Source organism: Podarcis cretensis (assembly GCF_951804945.1).
Source record: "Podarcis cretensis genome assembly, chromosome: 15".
Lineage (NCBI taxonomy): Eukaryota > Metazoa > Chordata > Lepidosauria > Squamata > Lacertidae > Podarcis > Podarcis cretensis.
The window spans coordinates 16,578,612-16,603,487 of record NC_137185.1 but is presented as its reverse complement, the minus strand read 5'-3'; the positions used below and the strand labels follow the sequence as shown (position 1 = coordinate 16,603,487).

The 24,876-nt window shown below is 46.6% G+C and overlaps 2 protein-coding genes across 5 annotated transcripts in view; both read left to right on the top strand.

The window, feature by feature from the left end:
* KIAA0753 overlaps positions 1-24,876 on the top strand; it is a 128,959-nt gene that overhangs the window by 38,877 nt on the left and 65,206 nt on the right. The gene's annotated exons all lie outside the window — the stretch shown is intronic.
* PITPNM3 (PITPNM family member 3) overlaps positions 1-24,876 on the top strand; it is a 70,248-nt gene that overhangs the window by 17,785 nt on the left and 27,587 nt on the right. For all 4 annotated transcript variants that reach the window (XM_079954497.1, XM_079954498.1, XM_079954499.1 and 1 more), the window contains 3 exons: positions 3,949-4,041; positions 10,402-10,509; positions 15,143-15,190. In XM_079954497.1, coding sequence (XP_079810623.1) covers positions 3,949-4,041; positions 10,402-10,509; positions 15,143-15,190 — 249 coding nt within the window. The remainder of the gene's footprint in view (positions 1-3,948; positions 4,042-10,401; positions 10,510-15,142; positions 15,191-24,876) is intronic.

Here is a 24,876-nt window from a genome sequence, read left to right as displayed (position 1 = left end):
CTCAAGTCCTGCTTGCAGGTGTCCCACAGACATTCTGGGCAGCCACTGTGAGAGCAGGATGCTGGACTAGATGGGCTCCTGGACTGATCTATCAGCCAGGCTATTCTTAGGTTTTTAAAGGCCACCCAAACAGGGCAACTGTTTCTTTAATTGCTCTAGCAGAAGAACAATCAAGCCTTCACCTTGTGGTTAGCATAAAAGTCTGCTTAGGTCAGCTGTTGTGTCAGAGGAGACCCCACTCGCCAGACTCTCTTCTGAGCTGATTGGGTGTTTTGCATACATAACAGCTATTATTATTATTATTATTATTATTATTATTACAGATTTTGTTGATTTACAAAAGTGTGTGCAATGTCTCATTTCCCCCCCTCCATGAAACATTTTTACAAATAATAATAATAATATATTATTTATACCCCGCCCATCTGGCTGGGTTTCCGCATACCGATGAACACCCAGCCCAAACTCCCTGATGATCTCTCCCAGCGGCTGCATGTAGATCTTGAAAAGTATGGGGGAGAGGACAGAACCCTGAGGCACCCCACAAGTGAGAGCCCAGGGGTCTGAACACTCATCCCCCACCACCACTTTCTGAACACGGCCCAGGAGGAAGGAGTGGAACCACTGTATGACAATGTCCCCAGCTCCCAGCCCCTCTAGACGGTCCAGAAGGATGTTATGGTTGATGGTGTCAAAAGCCGCTGAGAGATCCAGCAGAACTAGAAAACAGCTCTCACTTTTGTCCCTAGCCCGCCAGAAATCAGTTTCATTTGTTGAGACTTTAGGAAGAAAAGGGGGAAAGAGGTGGGGGGGGGGAGAGATAAGTGGGGGTGGGATCGGGTGGCGATGTTTCTATTTTACTTACTATATGTAAGGTTTGGTGTCTCCGGTGCTTGTGCAGGTTCTTTGCTGTTCACTTGCGTTCCTTTGGTGGTGAGAGAGGTTGAGGCTGGCCTAGGGTGTGGTTATTCATTTGCGGTTGGCTGTGGTGGTCTTTATTTTCGTGTGGGTGGGTGTTTTGGATCAGGTTAGCCATATTGATTTGTATGCCGTTGGTGGATTTTTGTCATTGTACATAACAGCTTTTATGACAAAGTTATTACAACCTGGTTAATAAGACACTGCAAGAAGTTAGCTGTGCAAGAAAAACACAGGATAATAGCATTGCCAGTCAAACATTCCAGACTCCCATTCAAATATTCATCCTCTTTCTTTCGTTGAGTTTCTTCTCTTTCTTTTTTGCACACTCCAAAGGAGACATGGTCTTAAGATAGAAATAGGCTGAGGCCATAATAGAGTCCAAGTTCCTTGGTGATCAGAGACCCAGACATTCTGCTTCCACACTGCAAGGGCTCCCTTACCCCCTGCATATGGGGGGCTGAAGCTGGCATTGGCTTTCAAGGCTGGGGAATGCAGAGGGCAAGCGGGCGATTCAAAGGAGCACTGCTGGGAGGGAGGCCTAAACATTTATCCTCATCAGGCGCAGCACTCAATTAGTCGAGGCTTCGTCAGCTTAATTTGAAGGGGCTCCGTGTGTGTCTGGGAACACTTAAGGCTAAGTGGACTTTATTCAATGGAGCCAAGCGATTAAGCTGAGTTCTGTGCCTGCCAGGCAAAACGGTCGAGATATCGGATCCATGACTGCCGCATTCATTAGCCATAATTAGACAACTTGCATTTATAAAATCCTATAGGCATTAAGTGGGCTTATCAGGAGGAGTGGGAACAGTGAGACTGTCAAAGGAGGAAGGCGACCTAATGGCTGGCCTGGCTGTGCCAGTAATGGCATGGGGGCTTCTTGGGGGAGTTTTCAGATTTTTCTTGCATCTGCTGAGTCTCTGAGCCCGAACAGGGTGTTTGCCTGTTCCGGTTGCAGGGCTCTTCTTAGTTTCTTAGGATTGCTAAATGGAGCCTCCATGGACAGAGCTGGTCTACCTTAGAATGGTGGAGAACAAGACTGGGTTTCCCATTTGGCCACTGTGAGGGCAGGATCCATCAGGCTCTTCCTATGGTCTTAGGACAGGCTCTGAGTCATGTCTGATCCACTGAAGGAGGTGGTAACTGAAATGTTTTTCTCCCAGAGTGTCATATATCTGCCTTGTTAGTCATCCTACGTAATCTACAAGCATTTTTACCTCTTAGCTAAAGAGACTCCTCCAGTGATTTGCAAGAATCATGCATTGCAAGCCACCAGAGGGCTTTTTAAAGTCTTGCACAGATACACACCTAATAAATTCTAAGCAGGAATGAGCACTGTTGGCCGTTTCCAGAGAATTCTGACTTGTGTTTGCACACAAGGGGTGAGTTGTTGGCTGTGGATTGGATAAAAGATTCATCTTCTTGGCGGCTCTTGCTGCTCTCCACTGATGATTGTGCTTATTGTATGAGTAATGATTTGCCCCTTGTTTATTTCTTTGGGTGCCTGATGTTTGGGCTGGAAACCAAACTTCCAAATCATACACATTAATAGAGGAGAAGCCAGTTTGGGGTTCGAGTTTTTACCTGTCTGTATTGTTTGTTTGTTGCATTTATCTCCCAACTTTTTCTCCAAGGAGCTCAAGGTGGCAATACATAGTTTGTCCTCCCTCCTCATTTAATCTTCACAACAACCCTGTGAGGTAGGCTAGTCTGAGAGGTGGTGACTGGCCCATGGTCACTCCATGAGCTTCAGAGTTGCTTCCAAACTCTGCCCCACCCCTGGGCTGCCTTCCTTTTCTTGGATGAATGTGTAGAACAGATGCAGAGCTTGCTGGATCAGCCTATGGCCCATCTAGCCCAGCTTCCTATCCTCACAGTGGCCTATTGTGGGAAACCGGCAAGTTGGATCCGAGCACAAGAGGCCTTTCCAGCAACTGGTATTCAGATGCATGGCTGCAGAGCAAAGCCATCATGGCTAGTATCCATCAATAGCCCTCTGCTCCCTCTGCTGGGAGCCAGTGTGGTGTAGTGGTTAAGAGGGGTGGACTTGTAATCTGGGGAACCGGGTTCGATTCCCCGCTCCTCCACATGCAGCTGCTGGGTGACCTTGGGCTAGTCACACTTCTCTGAAGTCTCTCAGCCCCACTCACCTCACAGAGTGTTTGTTGTGGGGGAGGAAGGGAAAGGAGAATGTTAGCCGCTTTGAGACTCCTTAAAGGGAGTGAAAGGCGGGATATCAAGTCCAAACGCTTCTTCTCTTCTTCTTCCTCCATGAATCTGTCTAATCCTTTCTAAAAGCAATCCAAGCTGGGAGCCATTATTCCTTCCTATGATAGTGAGTTCCACATTTTAACTCTGTGCTGCATGAGGAAGAGCTTTCTTATATCTGTCTTAAATCGTCCAATGATATTCTCTGGATGTCGTGGGCACCCTCAGGTGTCAATAAGTGATGAAATGGTAGCAGTTTTACTCAGCTGATTGATAGGTAAATCTGTATATATGAAAAATGGGGGGAGGGGAATCCACCTAGTCCAGAAGTGAAAAAAGTGTCCTTGAGGATGAAGGATGAAGGATAAGGATAAGGTGTGCCTTATTGTCCTCACATGTTCATGATTATTATTTGAACATTTACACCCCTGTGTTCAGCCAACAAGACTTCCAGAGTGGCTTACGTAAAGTCATTTAAAACAAAGCAATCCCATTCTCCACAGGTTTGCTATATAAGAAAATACAACTTGCAAGGGAAAAGGCACAGGAACGGCAGAGGGGGAAAAAAAACCTTGGGTACCAATTTTTAAGCAGCTGTTCTCATGTGGGGTGGGTGAGCAGGATCCTGCCTTTCATATGGTGCTTGATGTTGGCCGTTTCTGTAAGTCCTTGTATGAAAATAAGTTTAATTTCACGAGGCTGATTAATTGGGAGCACTTTTCATAGTGGATCAAAATGTTTTGTTTTGACTCCAGCGTTGCAGCCAAAAATCTGTTCACTCCTCTGACTTTTCTCTGTTTGTTTGTCTTTCTCCTTCTGCAGCTGATTTACGCCGGTTCAGCGCCCAGTGGCCCATGCATGGGATCCTGACTGACTCCGTGGAGAGCTCCGATGATGAGTTCTTTGATGCACGAGGTTGGTGTTCATGATGCTGGCATCCAGGCATCCAAAGTGTCTCTCAGGGCATCGTCCCCTTGCTGCATTGCCTAGAGGCCTTTGGTGCTTCCGCTGTCGGGTTCCTCTTGGACATCTTCTGCTGCCTTAGGCTGAGTCAGACCACTGGTCCATCCAGGTCAACAATATTATCAATGAAAATAATAGAAGTAGAAATACCAAAAAAAAATAAAAAATGCCAAAGCAAAACAGTGTGGTATATCTGGTCAGTGCAGTACTTAAGACGATTAGGAAAGTCAATTTTCACATTGTGCTGTGGAAAGGGAGTCCTGTGTGACTGTATTTCATAGAATCATGGAATTGTGGAACTGGAAGGGACCACGAGGGTCCAATCCCCTGCAATGCAGAAAATGCAGCTAGAATCCCTGATAGGTGGTCATTCAAACTTTGTTGAAAACCTCCAGTGAATGAGAGTCTACTATCCTCTGAGGGTGTTTGTTTCACTGTTGAACAGTTCTTCCTAATGTGTAGTCGGAATCTCCTTTCTTATCATTTGACTCCATCAATTCAGGCCCTCCCCTTTGGAGAAAACAAGCTGGCTCCTTCTTCCCATGTGACAGTCCTTCAGGCATTTGAAGATGGTTCTCATGTCACCTCTCAGTCTTCTCCAAGCTAAACATCCACAGCTCCCTCAACTGTTCCTCATAAGGCTTGGTTTCCAGGTCCTTGATCCTGCTGGTCTCCCTCCTCTGCACATCTTCCAGCTAGTCAATGTCCTTTTAAAACTGTGGTGCCCAGAACTGGCCGCAGAACTCCAGGGGTGGTCTGACCAAGGCAGAATGCAGTGGTACTATGATTTCCCTTGATCTAGACACTAGATTTCTGTTGTTGCAGCCTAAAATAGCATTAGCTCTTCTTTTTTTTAGTGCTCCATCACACTGTTGACTCATGTTAAGCTTGTGGTAGACTAAGACCCCTAGATGTTTTCTGCATGTACTGATGTGAGAAGCCTTGAGGCCTTGTGAGTGTCTGTGTTGGTGGGGGGAGCTTTCCTTCCTTGGCTATCAGACACGTCCATTGTGCAAAGAAGACTCCAGAATGAGGAGCCTTTCCAGTGCTCTTCCCCTTCTCTCTCCCCACCTCTTGGGAAGGAAAAATGCCCCCCCTCCAAAAAGCCCTTCTGCAACCTTAAAGTCCTTCCTTCTCACGGCAGCTCTTTTGAGGCTGCCCTTGCCAAACGTCCCACTGCTATTTCTGGAATTGCTCAACAACATCTATCATTTAAAAGCACCGATGGCATCTTTCCCTAGGCAGATGCCTGAACAGAGGCCCACCCAGGCTTTCCATGGAAACTAGAAGTACACAGTGACAGGAATGCTGTCAATATTTTGATGTTTCAAAAGACTCTTTTCCGTCAAATATTATTATTACAGTTCATCAGTGGAAGACAGTAATAGTTGCATTAATAAGGACTGGGTGTGATGCAGGTTTCCAGTCAAATTTTATTATTTGATAAGGGAGGACAAATGTCTTAATCTGGAATAAACGTCAGTGCGGGAGACGGTTGTGTGTGCAGCCCCCAGACACACACACACACACACACACACACACACACGGATTACATCTCTGGTGTAAGGTTAAGGTAAAGGTAAAGGGACCCCTGACCATTAGGTCCAGTCGTGACTGACTCTGGGGTTGCGGCGCTCATCTCGCTTTATAGCCTGAGGGAGCCAGTGTACAGCTTCTGGGTCATGTGGCCATCATGACTAAGCCGCTTCTGGCAAACCAGAGCAGCGCACAGAAACACCGTTTACCTTCCCGCCAGAGCGGTACCTATTTATCTACTTGCACTTTGATGTGCTTTTGAACTGCTAGGTTGGCAGGAGCAGGGACCGAGCAATGGGAGCTCACCCCGTTGCAGGGATTTGAACCACTGACCTTCTGATCGTGCCACCCACGTCTGGTCCTATTGATGGCTACAAGCCGGGATGGCTATGCTCTACAGCCACATGCTTCTGAATGCCAGTTGCTGGTGTGATAAGAGTTTTAAGGTCTTAGGGCAGATTTTGTTTACAACACTGGAAACCACAGGAAGGGAGAGGGCTCTAGTGCTCAGGTCCTGTTTGTCGGGTTTCCCAGAAGAGGCACCTGCCTGGCTGGCTGCTGTGAGAATAGGAAGCAGATGGAGATAGGCCATTGGCCTGTTCCAGCCGGTTCAACTTACATTCTTTCTTACAGTTACAGGCTGCTTCCAAATTGGGTCTTGGCTGTGAAACACCCATGCTGTGTTCACTCAGTTTTTGTGGGACATCTGCATGATGCAAGGGTGCCGACTCCTAGGAGCTGAGGCAGTTTTGGCCCCCTGAATACATTTTTTTGAGGGGACTGGGCTGCTTCAATATTCAGAGGATGACGCACGTTGTCAGCACATCGTGCAACGTTGCATGTGTGATGTCAGGACGTTCGATGTGCCGCCCCCCCCCCCCGATCCTCTGGAGAAGCTGGTGACACTTTGAAGAAAATATCATTTTTTCAGGTTCTTCCTGTTCTCCCCCCACCCCACCCCAGAGTTCAGAGGATAAGACTGTCAACAACCACTAGCCATGATGGTCGTGCTCTGTCTTTGCTGTCGGAGGCAGGATTGCTCCTGCTTGTATGATTCCCCAGTGGCGCCTCCGTTGAATGAAGGGACTCTTTGAAGAGTGTTGTAAACAAAAATCTACCCTTTTGCCCTTATGGGGTATCCAAGAGCCCATATAGAGTCCTTACATAGGTTCCCTATAAGACCTCAAAATTCCTATCACAAGAGCCTTATAGCAGGGGGTCCCAATTCACCCAGCCTCCTGTCCTCAATAGTAGACAACCAGACGCCCCCAAGGGAAACCTGCAAGCAGACTGATATTTGAGCAAATGAAACAACCATTGCATTTCTTTTCTCAAGGAGGCCTCGAGCTCCTTGCAACAGGTCTAGCTGTTGTCCTTGGGTGCTGGAGCCCACCTGCCTTCTGTTTTTCTTCTTCTTCTTCTTCTGAATTTGCAGCTCCATGAGATTGGAAGGAAAAGGGGTTCCCGAGTCCTCGTCCCTTTTCTGCCTTCCTTGCTGTTGACTCTTGAGCGGCGAACACAAAGGGCCTAGAGGGGTTCTGCTTCCAAAGTGGCATTTTCTGGCTTCAAAACACCTGATCAGATGTGCAGACATTTGCCTCCTTTTAAAATCTTCCCCAAGTGTTGGGAAGGGAGGGGGATCCGTCATCCATATTCATGAATGCAATGGCTAAGATGGTGATAATTGCAGCAGGAAGGAAATGCTTTGGGCTTGGTAGAAAAACCACCCAACGGAGGAGACAGAGATTTGCCTGGGATGAGGCTGCCTTTCCGCATTGTTGCCTCTTGGAGCCAAGCCAGGCCCAGGATGACAAAGACAATTAACAGGGGATTTTTCTTGTTGTGTTTCGTTATGTAAATAGCATCTGTGGAGAAGCCTGAGCTGCTGGGGGGGGGGGCAGCATGGTGGTGGGGAGAAGTTTAACTCTCCCTCTCCCAGCCATGGGCCCGACAAATACCGTCTCAGAAGCTGTTATTTACCTGTCAGTGAAACCTTTCATTGGCACCAATAGAGGAGGAATAATAGAACCAGTGAATTGTCGAGTTCCACAGTATACCCTCCAACATTTCTCTGATGAAAATAGGGACATCCTATTCCATAATGATGATGGTGATGGTGATGATGTTAATAATAATAATAATAATAATAATAATAATAATAATAAATTCTCTGGGTAGCTTCCAACACACAAAAATGTAATAAAACTATATAGGGCTGCCTTTAGATGACTTCTAAAGGTTAAACCACAGAGCCTAAGGCTTGCCGATCAGAAGGATGGGGTGAGCTCCCGTTGCTCGGTCCCAGCTCCTGCCAACCTAGCAGTTCAAAAGCACGTCAAAGTGCAAGTAAATAAATAGGTACTGCTCTGGCGGGAAGGTAAATGGCATTTCCGTGTGCTGCTCTGGTTCACCAGAAGTGGCTTAGTCATGCTGGCCACATGCCCCGGAAGCTGTACGCTGGCTCCCTCGGCCAATAAAGCGAGATGAGCGCTGCAACCCCAGAGTCGGCCACGACTGGACCTAATGGTCAGAGGTCCCTTTACCTTTACCTTAAAGGTTGTATAGTTATCTCCTTGGGTCTGGGGTCACATAACTCCATACCCTCCAACATATCTCCCATGAAAATAGGGACATCCTACCATACCCTCCAACATTTCTCCTTAGGGACGTCCTAAGGAAAAGCGGGACCTTCTAGGATCAAATCAAAAACTGAGCTTCTGTAAATTTGGGATGTCCCTGGAAAATAGGGACACTTGGAGAGTCTGCCACAGGAGTCATCTAGTTTGGCCTCCTGCAATGCAGGAATTGCTGCTAAAGAATCCCTGACAGATGCCATCCAACCTTAGAAACCTCCAATGAAGGAGAGTCCACACATTCACTGGGAGTCTGGGGTCGAATGGCTTTTACCCCTAGAAAGTTCTTTCTAAAGTTTAGTCAGAATCGCCTTCTTGTCATTTGAATCCATCAGTTTGGGTCCTGCCCCCTGGAGCAGCACAAAACAAGCTAGCTCCATCTCCCATGTGGCAGCCCTTGAGGTATTTGAAGATGACTCTGTCATCACCTCTCAATTTCTCTTCTCCAGGCTAAACTTGTGCAACTCCCTCAACCATCAGTGTGTTGTAAACTCGCCTCCTCAGAGTATCAGTCTAAACTGCAGTTTGCACACAGTTGATGGTAGCAGCCTTGAACTTCAATAAAGGGGGATAGAGATCTATTTATTTTTAATTCAGGGGAATGTGTATATCTCACTTAATCCTCCATTAACATCGCCGTCTCTTACAAATTGCACTGAAGTTCAGCCAAGAATACCCACTACAATTAACCCAGAACAGTGAAACGTACAAATGATAACACGACCTGTAACAAATATCCTCAGAGAAAGATTTTGTATTTTATTACCTGTGTTGTTTTAATTAGGGGTAAGGTGCATTAAGTCCTGGTCTGGGAAAACAGTGGGGTAATAATAATAATAATAATAACGCTTCTTCCCTTTCCCCCAAAGCATGGCTGCCCATGTGAATGCCTTGTGAGTGGCACCCAGCTCTGTGCCAGCCTTGCCATGTGGCATCCTCTCTCTAGCGCTGCAGGGCTAACATCCTAAGGGGTGTTGTGAAGGAGACGCAGTGGGTGTCTGGGCCTCCTGTTTATTTATTTATTTCATAAAATTTACACGCCGCTAGCTTACAAGAAGAACTTCAGATTTGCTTACGAAAAACAGGTAAAACCATAAAGTTAGTAGTGAGAAGAATAACCAGCAATAATTCAGAACATTCAAAAAGTTAAAATAACAATAGACTGAAAAGAGATAAGAGACTCACACTCGCTTTCAAAATATCTGGGTATGTGTGCGTCTTAAAAAGAATGTTTTTAGCAGGCACCAAAAAAAAAAACAAAAAAACAAAAAACAACACCCCAAAAACAATGAAGGCACCTTCTAGACATCAATAGGCATAGAGTTCCAAAGTGTAGGTGCTGTCACACTGAAAGATGGATGGATTTCTTACAAATGCTGAACGGGTATTATGTGGTACCCATAGCAGTGCCAGTTCTACCAACTGAAGTGGTTGAGTCAGCATATATAAGGGATAAGGTGATCTCTTGAGTAAAGTGGCCCCAAACTGTTAAGGGTTTTATATAATAATAGTGTTTTACACATACAGGGGATGCAGTGATGCTCTTGCTGTACTCTTGCAAAGGATCCTTGAGGAAAAAATTTAAGGAATATTTAGTAAAATACAATAATATAATATATATTATTATTCTTATTATATAATATATAATATAAGAGGAAATACTTGCAAAAACTAAATTTGTCTTAGGATTAAATTATGTTGAAAATATAAGATGATGGATTGAGAATATTATGAAAAGAAAGGAAGTTAGTAATCTGAATAAGTTAACATTATTAGAAGTGGATATTGGAAAATTGCAAAAATGAAATTTAATGAAATCAGTCAGGAAGGATGTGAGGAAGTCACCTAAAATGGATTGAATTTGGATTTTTAACGGTAAGAAATTTTCAATGTATGTTTGTTTATATATGTGTGTGTGTATGTGTGCTTGTTATTTGTTTGTTATTTTGTGTTGTGTTAAAAATGGAAAACTAATAAAAAAATTTGAAGAAAAAAAAGGATCCCGGAGGAGACCCTCCACTTTCTGACCCTGTGGCCAGGCCATGCATCCCCACCACGACCTGCTTTAGTCTCAGTGAAGCCGTCTTGGCTCTGGTACCCGTGCCAGTGTGCTGAAATGTGATGCCGTTTTCTCTCACCGCAGAGGAGGTGGCGGAAGGGAAGAGTGCGATCCTCCTGGGGATGAGCCAGTGGAACTCCAACGACCTGGTGGAGCAGATTGAGACCATTGGGAAGCTGGAGGAGAACCAAGGTAACACTGAGTCACGTGCAACGCCCCCTCTCTGCCCCCACCTTCAGGGTTGGAAAAGTTTCAGAAAAGGGGATGATCAAGGGGATGGAGCGACTCCCCTAAGAGGAAAGGTTGCAGCGTCTTTTCAGTTTGGAGAAAGGGCAAGTAAGTGGCGAAGTGATAGAAGTTTATAAAATTCTGCATGGCGTGGAAGAAGTAGACAGAGGAAAGTTTTCCTCCATCTCTTTTAACACTAGAACTCATGACCATCCACTGAAGCAGAAAGTTGTGAGTTTCAGGGCAGATAAAAGGGAAGGAGTTCTTCCTGCAGCACAGAGTTAAACAATGGAACTCCCTGCCACAGGAGGCAGTGATGGCCACCAAATTGGATGGCTTCAAAAGAGGGTTGGACAAGTTCATCGAGGACAATAAGGCTACCAGTGGCTACTAGAGATGATCTGGTCATGGAGATTATGGAAGTGGGGGACTATTGATGGCTACCCGCCATGGTGGCTATGCTCTGCCTACACAGCAGGAGGCAGTAATGCTTCTGGGTACCAGCTGGGTACCAGTTGCTGCTTGTGGGTTTCACACAGGCTTCTGGGTGGCTGCTGTAAGGACAGGATGCTGGATTAGGTGGGCCTGATCCAGCAGAGCCCAGGAAGGCTATTCTCATGCTCTTAAGACCTGGAGGGTCCCCAGTTGGCAAACGCTGCTCTCATTCTCTATAGCAATTGGGAGCCCAGTTTGATGCTGATGCTGCTCTGTTGCCCGGCGACCAAAGTGGTGTGATGCTCTTCCACAGCGGCTCCCTGCTCCTCATAGCTCAGGCTCAAGACCAGCCCCTGCAACCTGCCTATGATTGCGGATCACAGCTCCCCACTCAACAAATCAAGTCTCAAAGGCTTCCAGCTACAATTTTGCCCCTTGTCTTCCCCTTACCTGCTTCACACCTGCCAGCCCTTCCTAATGTTTAGTCAGAATCTCCTTCCTTGTCATTTGAATACATTGGCTTGGGTCCTCCCCTCTGGAGCAGCAGAAAACAAGGTTGCCCCATCTTCCTTGTGGAAGCCCTTCAGATATTTGAAGATGGCTTTATTATGTCACCTCCCAGGCTTCTCTTCTTCAGGTTAAACATCCCAAACTCCCTCCACCATTCCTCATCAGGTTTGGTTTCCAGACCCATGGCAAACTTTGTCAATTAGCTTAGAATTAGATACCTTTTCCAAGTGATGCACTTCCGATAATAAGCTGCTTTGCTGTTTTCTTGCTCTACAAGCCCCTGTCTGTGTGAATCAACAGATTAGTACCCTAACACAAATTCTGTGCATACTAAAGACCTCCAATCAGTTATTGGGCTCTGTTTCAATATGCTGAAGAGAGTAGCATTTGCTGCTCTCTTGTCACTGCTTGGGGTTCTTGTTCCTCCTCCTGCTGGCATGTTTGTTAGCTGACTGTCATGGGTTCCGCACAGGCCAGGCAGCATCTTCAAGGCTGCTAAACAGATAATTAGTGGGTATGTGTGTGTTGTGGGGGGGGGGGAGTGTGATCTGTTTCATGCTGCCCTTGATGATGGCCAGGTTCAAGTGCTTCCCTGCTAATTTATCTCAATCAAGACTGGATGATTCATAGGCTTTCCTTTTTTTCTTTGCTGAGAAAAGACGGTTTCTCTGCATCCCAAGCTTTTCTCGCCTCTTGACAGCAGGCAAGGTGGGGCATGGGGGAAGCAGATTAATCTGACAAGGAACAGAGCCATTTAGCGGGGAATGACAGGGCTGAGAACCTCAGATCTGGCTTCCCTCTGGGAGTTGTGTCGTCATTGCAGTGCAAGCCTCTTAGGGAATGAAGCCTGCAAATGGTGCATTTATCTCTCTTTTGTGTCCCATCATGTGTAGGTTGTGTAATAGCCTATCAAGTCTTAAATCTGGCTGTGAGGTGGAGCAGGATTGTGTTCGGTCTTAAATCTGGGTCTTAAATCTGGATCTTAAACCTGGCTACGAGGTGAAGCAGGTTCATACTGACTTTGGATTCTAAGGACCAGAATTCGGTGCCCTTCTTGCTCATAGAGCAGAACAGAGCTGCCTGGGGTCCAACAAGCATCTCCCAGCCTAATTGATCTTCCACCTTGCCATAGGGTGAGGGTGTCTTACTCTCTAAGAACATCAGCCTTCCCCACTCCAGCGCTGTGGATCTGGGGCAGCACCCTTTCCATCCTTAGGTACCCACAAGGCGGAATTGCCTACCACAGACTAGATAATATTGTGACATTTCTGCTGGAGACATTGTGTGTGGCAGCAGGGAATTCTCTGCTTGCTGCTAACAGAGCCTGGAGGAAAGCAGCAGGGGAGAGACTAAAGTGTGTGTGTGTGTGTGTGTGTGTGTGTGTGTGTGACTCAGTGAGTGAGTGAGTGAGTGAGTGAGTAAATGATTGAATCCCTCTTTTACTTCCTGGGCTTTGCATCAATAACAATGTATCCTCTGAATGTACATATTTCATGGATTTATTTTATTTTTATTTTTCATAGAGCAGAGACCTAAGGAAAGGTAATTGACGCCGTCATAAAAAAGCATGGCGTAACTTTTGATGCAAAAATTACTTTTTGCTATTACTAATAATTATGAAGCCATACTAATCGTTAGTGGCACCAGTTTGGTTGATTTTTAAGTGGGCTGTTTTTGTAGTGCTCCACAATAAGAGCCCTGCTGGCTCAGGCCAGTGTCCCAACGAGCTCACCTGAATGCATGATATGGGAAACACTCATGGTCAGAGACAGCGATGCTTCTGAATGCCACTTTCTGGAACTGCAGGAGGGGAGAGGGCTCTTGTGCTTGCATCCTGCTTGCAAGTTTTCCACTGAGGGCATCGTGTTACCCACTGTCAAAAGAGGATGCTGCATTAGCTGGACCGTTGGCCTGATCCAGCAGGCTATTTATTATTAGGTTCTTATGATGATGGCCCGTGTGGACCACCAACACTTGGAGGGGCCCTGGGCCGGTTTTAAAACCACCCAAACCGGTAGCCACCACTGTATTTTAGATGGGTGGTTATCCACTTAATTACACATTGTGCAATAGGGTCCTTTCTTCTGTCCCTCCTGAGCTTGTGTGGCTCTGAGCTGTCTGTTTCTACCCATCCATCCACCCACCCTCACTGCTTCCCATTTGCATCACCCTATCTTTATTCCTCATGATAATTAGTATAATTGTATGGCCTTTCAAGAGTCCCAGTGATGCAACTGCCACATTGGTTTGGGTGGGAGATGGAGGTTAGTGGTGGGGGAGGCAGGAAAGACCTACATTGGCTCCCAGTACATTTCCGAGCACAATTCAAAGTGTTGGTGCTGACCTTTAAAGCCCTAAACGGCCTCAGTCCAGTATACCTGAAGGAGCGTCTCCACCCCATCATTCTGCCGGGGTCCAGCGCTGAGGGCCTTCTGGCAGTTCCCTCATTGCGAGAAGCAAAGCTACAGGGAACCAGGCAGAGGGCCTTCTCGGTAGTGGCGCCCGCCCTGTGGAACGCCCTTCCAGTAGATGTCAAAGTGATAAACAACTACCTGACATTCAGAAGACATCTTAAGACATCAGGGAAGTTTTTAACGTGTGATATTTTACTGTATTTTTGGTTTCTTTGGAAGCCGCCCAGAGTGGCTGGGGAGGCCCAGCCAGATGGGCAGTGTATAAATAATAAATTATTATTATTATTATTATTATTCCTGGAGCAGCCAAGCTTTGTCATGGGCTTGGAAGGTCAGATTTGGAGCTTGAAACTTGGACCCAATGTGGGTGGAATATAGCTCCTTATTGGTCACTTACGGTAGCTCACTATCAGAGGATGATAAGAGGAATAACAAACATGGGTTTGGCTCTGTGTGCTCTCAATTTATATCATTTATTAACAATAGTGCAATAATCTCCCTCCCATCTCAGTCATAACAACCACTCTGGAGAAATTATCTTAATACTCTAAACTGAAGAATACCCTGTGGATTTGAGCTTAAACTGTCATGTGAAAGATTTTCCAGGTTTGTTTTGATGTCATATGGATGACTGCATTCACGGCTTAACATCTGTGCATGCATTTGTCCTGGAAGATGACACTTAAAAAGGTAAAGGGACCCCTGACCATTAGGTCCAGTCGTGACCGACTCTGGGGTTGCGGCGCTCATCTCACTTTATTGGCCGAGGGAGCCGGCGTACAGCTTCCGGCTCATGTGGCCAGCATGACTAAGCCGCTTCTGGCGAACCAGAGCAGTGCACGGAAACACCGTTTACCTTCCCGCTGGAGTGGTACCTATTTATCTACTTGCACTTTGACGTGCTTTCGAATTGCTAGGTTGGCAGGAGCAGGGACCGAGCAACAGGAGCTCACCCCGTTGCGGGGATTTGAACCGCCGACCTTCTGATCAGCAAGTCCTAGGCTCTGTGGTTTAACCCACAGTGCCACCCGTGTCCCAGATGACACTTAATGCTTGGTAATTGTTTACAAACCTTTCAATAAAATATGTAATAATAATAATAATAATAAAGAGTTTGGAGCTTGAAAGTGTCTGGGAGGGAGAGCAATTTGTGGCTCAGCAGATGCAACATAGAGGTTGTTTTCTTGTACTTCTCGCCAAGAGATGCTAACTTTGTCCCTCTTGCTTCCCTTTGGCAGGCGAAGATCCGTCCTTCTGCTCATCTGGAGTCCTGCAGGAAAAACAAAGTGAGTCCTGGTGCTTTTTTACTTTTTTTTTAAAAAAAACCCTCCTCCTCTTTTCCTCCAGAGGGTTCATTCTTGTGTTTGAATTTCAAATGGTAACTGGGATTAAACCCATTGTAATGCTCTTTTCTAAGGCCATCTGGAGGCCAAAATCAGATTTTAGTTGAGCCCCTTCCTTGGGATTATGAAGTTGATTATTTATGACTTGAAAGCCGTGTTTTGGTGGTTCTGCCTCCCCTTTGGTTTAGGGAAGTTTTTGATGACTGATGTTTTAATGTATTTTTAATCTTTTGTTAGAAGCTGCCCAGATGGGCAGGGTAAAAAGATATTATTATTATTATTATTATTATTATTATTATTATTATTATTATTATTAATTTACAGCCCCGGATGCTCTTTTTGTATGTGTGTGCGGGGCCCAGGCTTGAGCATGCACAGGCTCCAAAGCCCTGCCCCCCGCCCCCCCGCCCCCCCGGCACCTTCATTTAACAAGCCTCTCAAATAGAAAAAGTGGTCCTTAGAGTTTGTGATGTATGGTGTGGGGCAGGCCATGGGTCAGGGCAGTTGCAGATTTCAAGACTCGGTGCTCCTCCAGACAACCTGTTTATTGGGTATTTATTCTGAGTTGCTTATGCAGAGGTTAAACTCTGCCTGTCCTTTAGTGAGCATTCATTGTGATTTGTTTACAGGGCAGTTGTATTATTATTATTATTATTATTATTATTATTATTATTATTATTTACAGCCCCGGATGCTCTTTTTGTATGTGTGTGGGGGGCCCAGGCTTGAGCATGCACAGGCTCCAAAGCCCTGCCCCCCGCCCCCCCGCCCCCCCGGCACCTTCATTTAACAAGCCTCTCAAATAGAAAAAGTGGTCCTTAGAGTTTGTGATGTATGGTGTGGGGCAGGCCATGGGTCAGGGCAGTTGCAGATTTCAAGACTCGGTGCTCCTCCAGACAACCTGTTTATTGGGTATTTATCCTGAGTTGCTTATGCAGAGGTTAAACTCTGCCTGTCCTTTAGTGAGCATTCATTGTGATTTGTTTACAGGGCAGTTGTATTATTATTATTATTATTATTATTATTATTATTATTATTATTGCAATATAAAAAACAAATTTATTAAAATACAGATAATAGAAACAGGACAACACTGTTCAGAGTCTTTTCCTTAAAAGCAGTCCATCTCCCAAAGCCTGCCAGAATTAAGAAAGGGATAACAGGGAGGAAGGGAGCCCTTTAGCTTCTCTAGGGATGGGGTTCCAAAGCCTGGGAGCAGCCACCGAGAAGGCCCTGTCCCGTGTCTTCACCAAGCGCAGTGTGCGGTTACACATGTCAGAACATTTTCGCACCACTTTGCTCTTGTGGCTAAAGCAGTCCTTGAATCGTCAAATGCCACCCTCACTCACATCCCATGTCACCTTCACTCTTATCATTGTACAAAGCAAAATTCACTACGCTCAGTCCCAAAGCCAAGCTTTATTGATCTCTCTAACACGAAGGTCCACAGGGAGCTGCTCCGAAACAGTTCTCTGTGGCTGCAGAGTTGGTGCCAAAGGCCTGCGCTTCTATAAAGTGGGCAGATTGCAGGCTGGGCAGCACTGATTCTGGGGGCTTCCCAGCTCCCACCCCCCTCACATGCCACTTTGCTCTTTCTCTCTGTCTGTCTCACAGTAACCTGTAAGCATTTCTATCTTCCATCAGGTTTTTCTTTTTAAATATTTTTTTTTATCACTTGCTAATAGGAACCATATGCCCACAGCCGCATGCAAGTTTATTTCTCTTTGACAGATTTGTTGTCATAAACAGCCAGCAAAAGTGCAACAGATGGCAGGGAAACGGGTCTGATTTCATCGGGGAATGCGAGAATGACACGCTTTCTCCCCCCCGCCCCCTCCACCCCGGCGCCGTTCATTAGCATCGGCTTGTTAATTCTCAATTGTTGGCAATTCTTCTCCTTTTAAAAAACAAACATAAGAAGAGCTGAAAAGGACTTTGTAGGCACCGAGCGATTATTTCCCCCTTCCCACGCACCCATACATAAGCAGCAGCAAGAATCTTAACCTTGGAGAGACCCATAAGAGGGCTGGTTAGAGGGGTGGGTAGGTGGGTGGAGATGCTTTTGACCGAAGGGCTGGATCCAGGCCTGCTGCTCTGGTCAAATGCTTGACTACTCCTTGCAAAGCTATCCGCCCCCCTCCCTAGGCAGCCTGCCTGCTCTGTCTCCCCTGCAGCCAGGAAGGTCTCTTACAAATGGGCAAATACAGGTGAAACTCGAAAAATTAGAATATCATGGAAAAGTTCATTTATTTCAGTAATTCAACTTAAAAGGTGAAACTAATATATGAAATAGACTCATGACATGCAAAGCAAGATATGTCAAGCCTTTATTTGTTATAATTGTGATGATTATGGCGTACAGCTGATGAAAACCCCAAATTAACAATCTCAGAAAATTATAATATTGTGAAGAGGTGCAGTAGCTATTCAATCCATAACACCTGCAATGGGTTCCTGTACAACCTTAAGAAGATAAGAGCCTGTTGGATCAGGCCAATAGCCTATCTAGTCTGGTATCCTGTTATCACAGTGGCCAACACAGATGCCTGTGGGAAACTAGCAGAAGAACACTCTCCTCTCCTGTGGTTTCCAGCAGCCGGCACTCAGACACAGTACTGCCTCTAGCCATGGAGGCAGAACAATAGCCATCATTGCTAGAAGCCACTGATAGCCTTATTATCACCAATGAGTGTCTGATCTTCTTTTAAAGTAACCCAAATAGATGACATGACCTTCATGGTCTCCTGTTAAAGCAAGTTCCACAGTTTAATAGTACACTTTTATAAACTTCTATCATGCTGCCTTTTACTTGCCTTTTCATCAACCTTCTTGCCTGATGGCTCTCAGCTTCTCTGCAGCAGGCAAGACAGACAATTAGTCCTTGTCCCCCTGTGGAGCAATGGATGCTTTATGAAGCCCAGCTCCTGGGATGGTCTGCAGCAGCGGTAGCTAGGGCTAGGAGGAGGAGCAAGGGGTGGCTGGACCCCACAAGCCTGGAATTCCCAAACCAGAAACTCCAGAGAAGCTCTTTCTTAAGAGGCTGAGCCCCCTCCCACACCAGCCCCCTGGGATATCCTACGGATGCCAGGCAGCAAGTGACCAGAGCTGGCTCAGGGCATGAGGGCTGCTGCCCCTTTAAGGATATTTGTTTCTCAGAGAGGAAAAAAATGTCTTCCTTGGAGCTGGGAATTCTTTTGGGCAAGTGGCTCCCTCCAAGAGATCTGTCTGAGGTCCTGAAATCCTGGCAGGCTCTGTCCATAGTCCTGAAAACTTCACTGACACCCCCAAAGGGATCTGTCCGTGGTCCTGAAAGCATCACTCTGTCCAGCTACTGGACCTTGGTTTATCTGCTAATCTTCATCTCAAGGATCATGAGCACCACTTTGGAATGGGCACCTTGCCAATACCAGGTCTCTCCAGACATCTGTGGGTGCTGTCCTTTCCCCAAGACAGGATGTGGAGCAGATCACCAGATATTGTGGAGAGGTCCTGCCTTGGAAGCCAGACTGGCACTTTGTGACTCCTGTAACTTGTGATGTCCTTCATGTATTATCGCATGGAGGTGGGTGGCTATGCTGTGTTGCTGGACTGTATGAAGACCTGTTACTGTGTGGGCGGGACCAGCTCTTCCCTCTCAATTGTTGCCCAGGATAGGAAGGAATGGCGAGCGGGCATGCTTGCACCTCCACCACCCCCAAATGCTGGGCCTCTGCTATGAATTTTAAAGGGCACCCCTGTTAGCTCTCGATGCTGTACAGTTGACTGCTACTTTCTGCTACGTTCCCAGTCCAGGGCAGGACTGCTGATTCTGCCATCTGCTATGCAAAATGGTCCTCCCAAACCTAGCAGAGAGTAGCTGCATTTGACCTTCTGCTTCCCTCCCCAGGAAATGTGTGTGGGGTCTGGTTTGTTGTTGTTGAGGGCCTCATTCCCTTGGAGGGGTGGTGGTGTAGTGGTCAGAGTGCTGGACCGGTAACTGAGGAGACCAGGGTACAAATGCAACTTTGATCTCCATGAAGGAAAAATAGAATATAAACACAACAAATAATAAATCCTGGCAGGGGGCCAGAGCCTTTCTTTCCTCCTCCTCTGCCTATACCTCCCCTTTTGCTACCTACCTGCCTGAAATTAACTTGAGAGCCATAGGGCTCCCCACTTCTTTCTCCCAGATACCATTAGTCCAAATCTCCCCCTGTAGTTTTTACTATTTTCTTCCCACAAAAAGAGCCTGGCATGGTTCTCCCATGCAGGGCTTTGCTGTGCCAGCCCTGCAGCAGGATCTCTGCTATTGAGTACAGATCCCCCTGGGGAGTTCCTTTTTTCCCCTTGCAAAGAAAAGAGGAAAAAGAAATTCCAGTTTTCCTGGCTGTGATTCATAAGCCAGTTTTAGAGCATCTTGTTCTCTAGGGTGGAATCCTTGCCTTGTCCCTGTTCTAGCATCCCAGTTGGAGGTCAGGGAGCCTTTGGAACAGGTTCTGAATTTCTCCCTGCAAGTTACATGAAATGGGGAGATGCAATTTTGCCTTTGCAGCAAAGATTAGTTTTCCTATTCCATTCATTGGTGGCTCAAGTCGGGCTTATTTAATGAGGCTGCTCCCTGTTAACTCAACCCCCCTTCAGCCTCTGCATGAAAGGGGAAGGTTTCGTTGAAACAGGAGTTCCACACTGGGCTTAACATTCTCTTGAATTCTTCTTCATGCACTGCATGGTTAAACTGTGGAACTCGCTTCTGCAAGAGTCAGTGATGGCCACCAACTTTGAAAGAGGATTGGACCATTAAAGGAGGAGAGGGCTATTGAAAGCTGCCAACCATGATGGCTATTCTCTGCCTCCACAGTCAGAGGCAGAAATGCTTCTGAATACCACAGGAGAGGAGATGGCTAGTGTGCTTGGATCCTGCTTGTGAGTTTTCCACAAGCATCTGGCTGGCCACTGTGAGAACAGGATGCTGGACAAGATGAGTCATTGGCCTCATCCAGCAGCCTCATCTGATCTCCTTGTGATGGTAGAGTAAATGGGCCCCCTTTGGGGGCTCTTCTTATGGAGGTCTATTGTGAGAGCAGAACCTCCATGCCCAGGGACAGTCTACCTCTGAATACTGTGCAACGGAGAACAATTGGATAGTGCTCTTCTGCTTGTCCTGCTTTGCAGGCTTCCCATACTGGGAATCTGGTTGGCCACTCTGAGAACAGGATGGTAGACTAGATGCCCCCCCCCCGGCCTGATCCAATAGGCTCTGCTTACATTCTTATGAGGAGTAGAGGTTTCCCCAGGAAGCACTGCTGCCTCTCAGCCACTCAGATCTTTCCCTCCATGGCCTGGAGCTCTTCTGAGAAATCTTAGCAGAGACATTTTTCTTGTTATCTACAAATGCCTTAGGAAGCCAAGGAGGCAGGTTGCCTGGAATGTGGAATAAGGTCTATGTTTTCTGATTAAGCACAGCTCTTCCATTTTGGGTGGCGCCATCCCTGTCTAGCTGATTGCTGTCTTGATGGTTGAAGGCTGGCTGGCTAACGTGTTAAGACAGGGAGGCCTGGGCCTTGTCACTCAGGAGGGTTAGGTAGGCCGTTGATGACTCAGCCTTGCTCAAGAGTGGTGGGTGGTGGTGGTGCTGCCCCCATGGGCTGAGAAACTCTTGCCTTTTTGCCCCCTGGAGCAGTCACTGCCTCTCAGCCTAACCTCCTTTACAGGGTTGTTGTGGGGATTAAATGAGGAAGGGGAGGACGATGTCAGCCACCTTGATCCTCTTTGCAGGAGAAAGGTGGGATGTAAATGCAGTAATAGAATAGATCAGAACAGAGTTAGCCAATGGGGTGCCCTCTAGATGTTCTTGGACTGCAACTCTCATGGTCCCTGACTGCTGGTCCTGCTGGCCACTGGGAACTGGGATCCAGCAGTATATGTAGAGGACACCACATTTGCTACCCTTGCTCTGGAGAAGCAGCACAACTGAGGAACGACCACTTAGCAGCCAGCAGAGGAGTTGCCTGGAGCAGCCAAGCATTCTTGTGGGAAGAAGGAAAGGTAACTGAGCCTGGCCAGTGTTATCTGAAATTGTAGGTGCTCTTAGTTTGGAGATGGTTTACCTTTGGTCAGGAGGTCAACTTTCCCTTCAGGTCATAGAACTGCAAGACTGGACAAGATGCTGTCCTCCTCCTCCTCCTCCTCTTTTTCTTCCTCCCCCCTCTCCCATCTTCCTCGCAGGGCCTGGCATGTTTCAAAGCTTGCCGTGGTTCTTACCTCCCCAGATCTGTATTGTAAACAACACCAACGCCAACAAAAAAACAGCAACCTCTCAAACAAGTCCATATCCAGTCAGGACTTTCCCCCCTGCTGTTTGAATGGAGGACTCTGATCCACGTGCTGAGTTCTACCTTCTGTGTGGGATTTTAATTTACCTTCTTTGCTCCCATAGTTTGTATAATGATGTAATTAGCATAACTTGCAGTAATGACAGTATAAAGGCTGCCAAGGAAAAACTGGCGAAAAGCTGGAGCCTCACCTGGGAGCCTCTTTGAGTCCTACTAAGTCTCTTTTATAATTTTACCTCATTAAAACTCCTCCAGTAAACAGAACAACACATCATTTCCCTCATAATCAGCTTCATTCAGGCAGCTAATGAAATCACCCAGTTTTCTTTATGGTCCCCTTCATCTTCTCTTGCTCTGGGGACCTGCATACAACCTCATCCCTGGTGCATGCTCAACCGCAAGTTCACAGGTTTCTCCTTTTCCATTGGGTCTGGCTGCACAGTTTCCCCTCCACTTGGATGACAGGACCATTCACAGTCCCCAGCACACCTTGGAAACAGTCAGTATTCATTGGCTTCCAGGCAGGTGAGGAGATCAGCACCTTGGAGAGTGACCTTGGTGTGGGTTTCAGGACCTTGGCCAGCGATCCTGCTGCTGAGGCAGAACATGCACGTTGCCTCAGCAGCATCCTGGAGCTTTGCTCACTTTTGCCTCTGGTCCTCTGGTCCCACACACCGCCAGCATGTGAGCAGAATGGAATGTGGCCCTCGGACTGGAAAGAACCCCACACCCATGGTGTGTGTCAGTGGACTTTTAGGGCTGCAGGAGATGTCAACGGGGGCATTTTATTTCATCCACAAAATTTATACACTTCATTGGAAAGAAGGGAGGGGGGGAGAAAGACACCCAAAGCAGTGTACAGAAAAAGGGAAACCCCCCCAATAATTTCATTACTAAGAAAAATCAGCAACCATAATTTAAAACTTCTGAAAAGTTAAAATAACAGTAGACCAAATCCGAATTAAAACTTGCAACAGCTTTCTGAACATCTGGGTGGGGTTACCTAAAGAGGAATGCTTTCATCAGGCAACAAAAAGAGTACAGTGAAGGGACCTCTGGTCCCACACAGGGTCTGATGTCAAGAAGCAGGGCGTTCCAAAGTGTAGGTGCTGCCACACTATATGGCGGAGTTCTTATAAATGCAGAATGCGTATTATGTGGCACTTGTAGCAGTGCCAGTTCTGCTGATCAAAGCAGTTGAGTGGGCACATGTTGAGAAGGCAATCTCGCAGGTCAACTGGTTCTAAGTTGTTAAAGGCTTTGTATACTAATAGCAGCACCTTTGAACCTGGCTAGGTAGGGAATCAGCAACCAGGTGTGGTATGCTTGCCAGACCTCACTCCTGTCAGCAATCATGCTACGGCATTCTGCACTAACTGCAGCTTCCAGATCAAGCACAAAGGAAGTCACGCATAGAGCATATTACAGCAATCCTGTTTTGAAGTAACCAATGAATGAACTATGGCAAAGTTTTCCTGGGGCAGGAATGGCCACATCTGTTGAAACAGTCACAGTTGGTAAAAGGTACTTTTAGCTACTGATGCTACCAGAGCCTCCAGTGACAGAGCAACCCCAAATTGTGAATCTGCTCTTTCGGGGGGAGAGCAAACCCATCCAGGGTAGGCAACTGAGCAATTTCCCAGACACAGGAGCTTCTCTCACACAGTGCTTCCATCTTGCCAGGATTCAAGCTCGGCTTGTTTCTCCTCATCCATTTTACCCCTGCGTCCTGGCAATGACCCAGGGACTGCGTTGCCTCTACTGAATCATGTCTTATGGCGAAATATAGCCGAATGTTTTCTGCAATGGAAGGTCTTTGGGAACAATCCGCAACTCAGGATTTCCACCTCAAACCAGCTGAATTGCCCTCATAGGCTCAGTGCTGGCATGTCCATGCTGATCCTTTGTTGACTGTGGCCTCAGGTGATTCAGCTCCCACACAAAAGGAGTTTCCCCAGGCAAATCGTCACAGCAAGAAATTCCCTTGGTGCCCAGCCACAATGCAAAAAATGTAACACTTTTCTAAGGTGATGTTATTGTGCTAGTCTGCTTTTGAAGTCCTGCATTACATTCTACGACATGTTTACGCCCACTCAACCGCTTCAATAAGCAGAGCTGGCCCTGTTACAGGAAGCCACAAAATACCTGTTCTGCATTAGTCAGAAACCCATCTTTTAGTGTTGCAGTGCCTGCACATCTGGAACTCCCTGCCCATTGATGCCAGGCAGGTGCCTTCACTGTATACCCTTTTTGATACCTGCTAAAAAGATTATTGTTTAGATAAGCTTACCTAGATGTTCAGAAAGCTGGTGTGTGTTTTAATCTGTTTTTAGTCTACCATTGTTTTAACTTTTTTTTAAGTATTGAATTATTAGTGTTGATTTTTCTTGTTGAATTTTTTGTAAACCACTTTTTTAAATCAAGCCATGTATAAATTTTGTGAAATAAAGAAATAAATGTGAGGTAGTCAAGTGGCCAAAACTATAGTGGCAGTACGCCCTTCAGAGGGATCGCAGTTTTGAATTCCCCTGCACCATGTTAAAAATTCCCTACATGTAGAAAGCCAGCAGTCAAAGGGGCTGGGACCTCAACCTTTTATCCTGGCTTTTATCTTCTGTCCCTCAGATATCCCACCTCACCCTGTTGCCCATGAGTAGAGCCACTTTGGATCAAAGCACACTTTCTGGGCCAGCACCCTTTTTTTGAGACTGCACGGATTCCATTTTTTAAAATATCCTCTGGAATCTTTTAAACAAACCCTGCCTGTAGAAGACTAGCGCATTGAAGAGGAAGTGTGAGGAGTCTTCTTCCTTGACAGGAAGGTTTTGGATAATGTGGGGCAGGAGTCTTCAAATGCAGGACCTCATCCTCTGCTGGTGCAGTCCCAGGGAGGAGGCAGTGCATGCACAGGTGGAGCCAAGGAGAGAAGCCTCTGGAAGCAAGAGAAAGAAGGAAGTTCTGGCCTTGTGGCTGCTCCCCAAAACTGGTGCAGAGTTTGGCATCAAACTTCAAAATGGGGGCAGTGGGGGCAGCTGGGGCAGAGCTCCTGGTGGCCGCCCCAGAGATGGACATGGCAGTCAGGTTTTGCCACGGAGATAATCGGATTCTGTCCTGCGGCTGTTTCCTTGACAACTAACAGAGGCAGAGATAGTGAGTGAGAAGACAGAGTTGAGCGGGTGGAAGAAAAGCCTGGGGTGGGAAGTGACTGAGGAAGCGGCTTTGGGAGGGGGTAATATGAGAGTATAAAAATCTTTCCTCACAATTTCATCACACCTTACATTTTGTAGAGTCTCCTCCAGAGATTTCAGGAGTGTAATG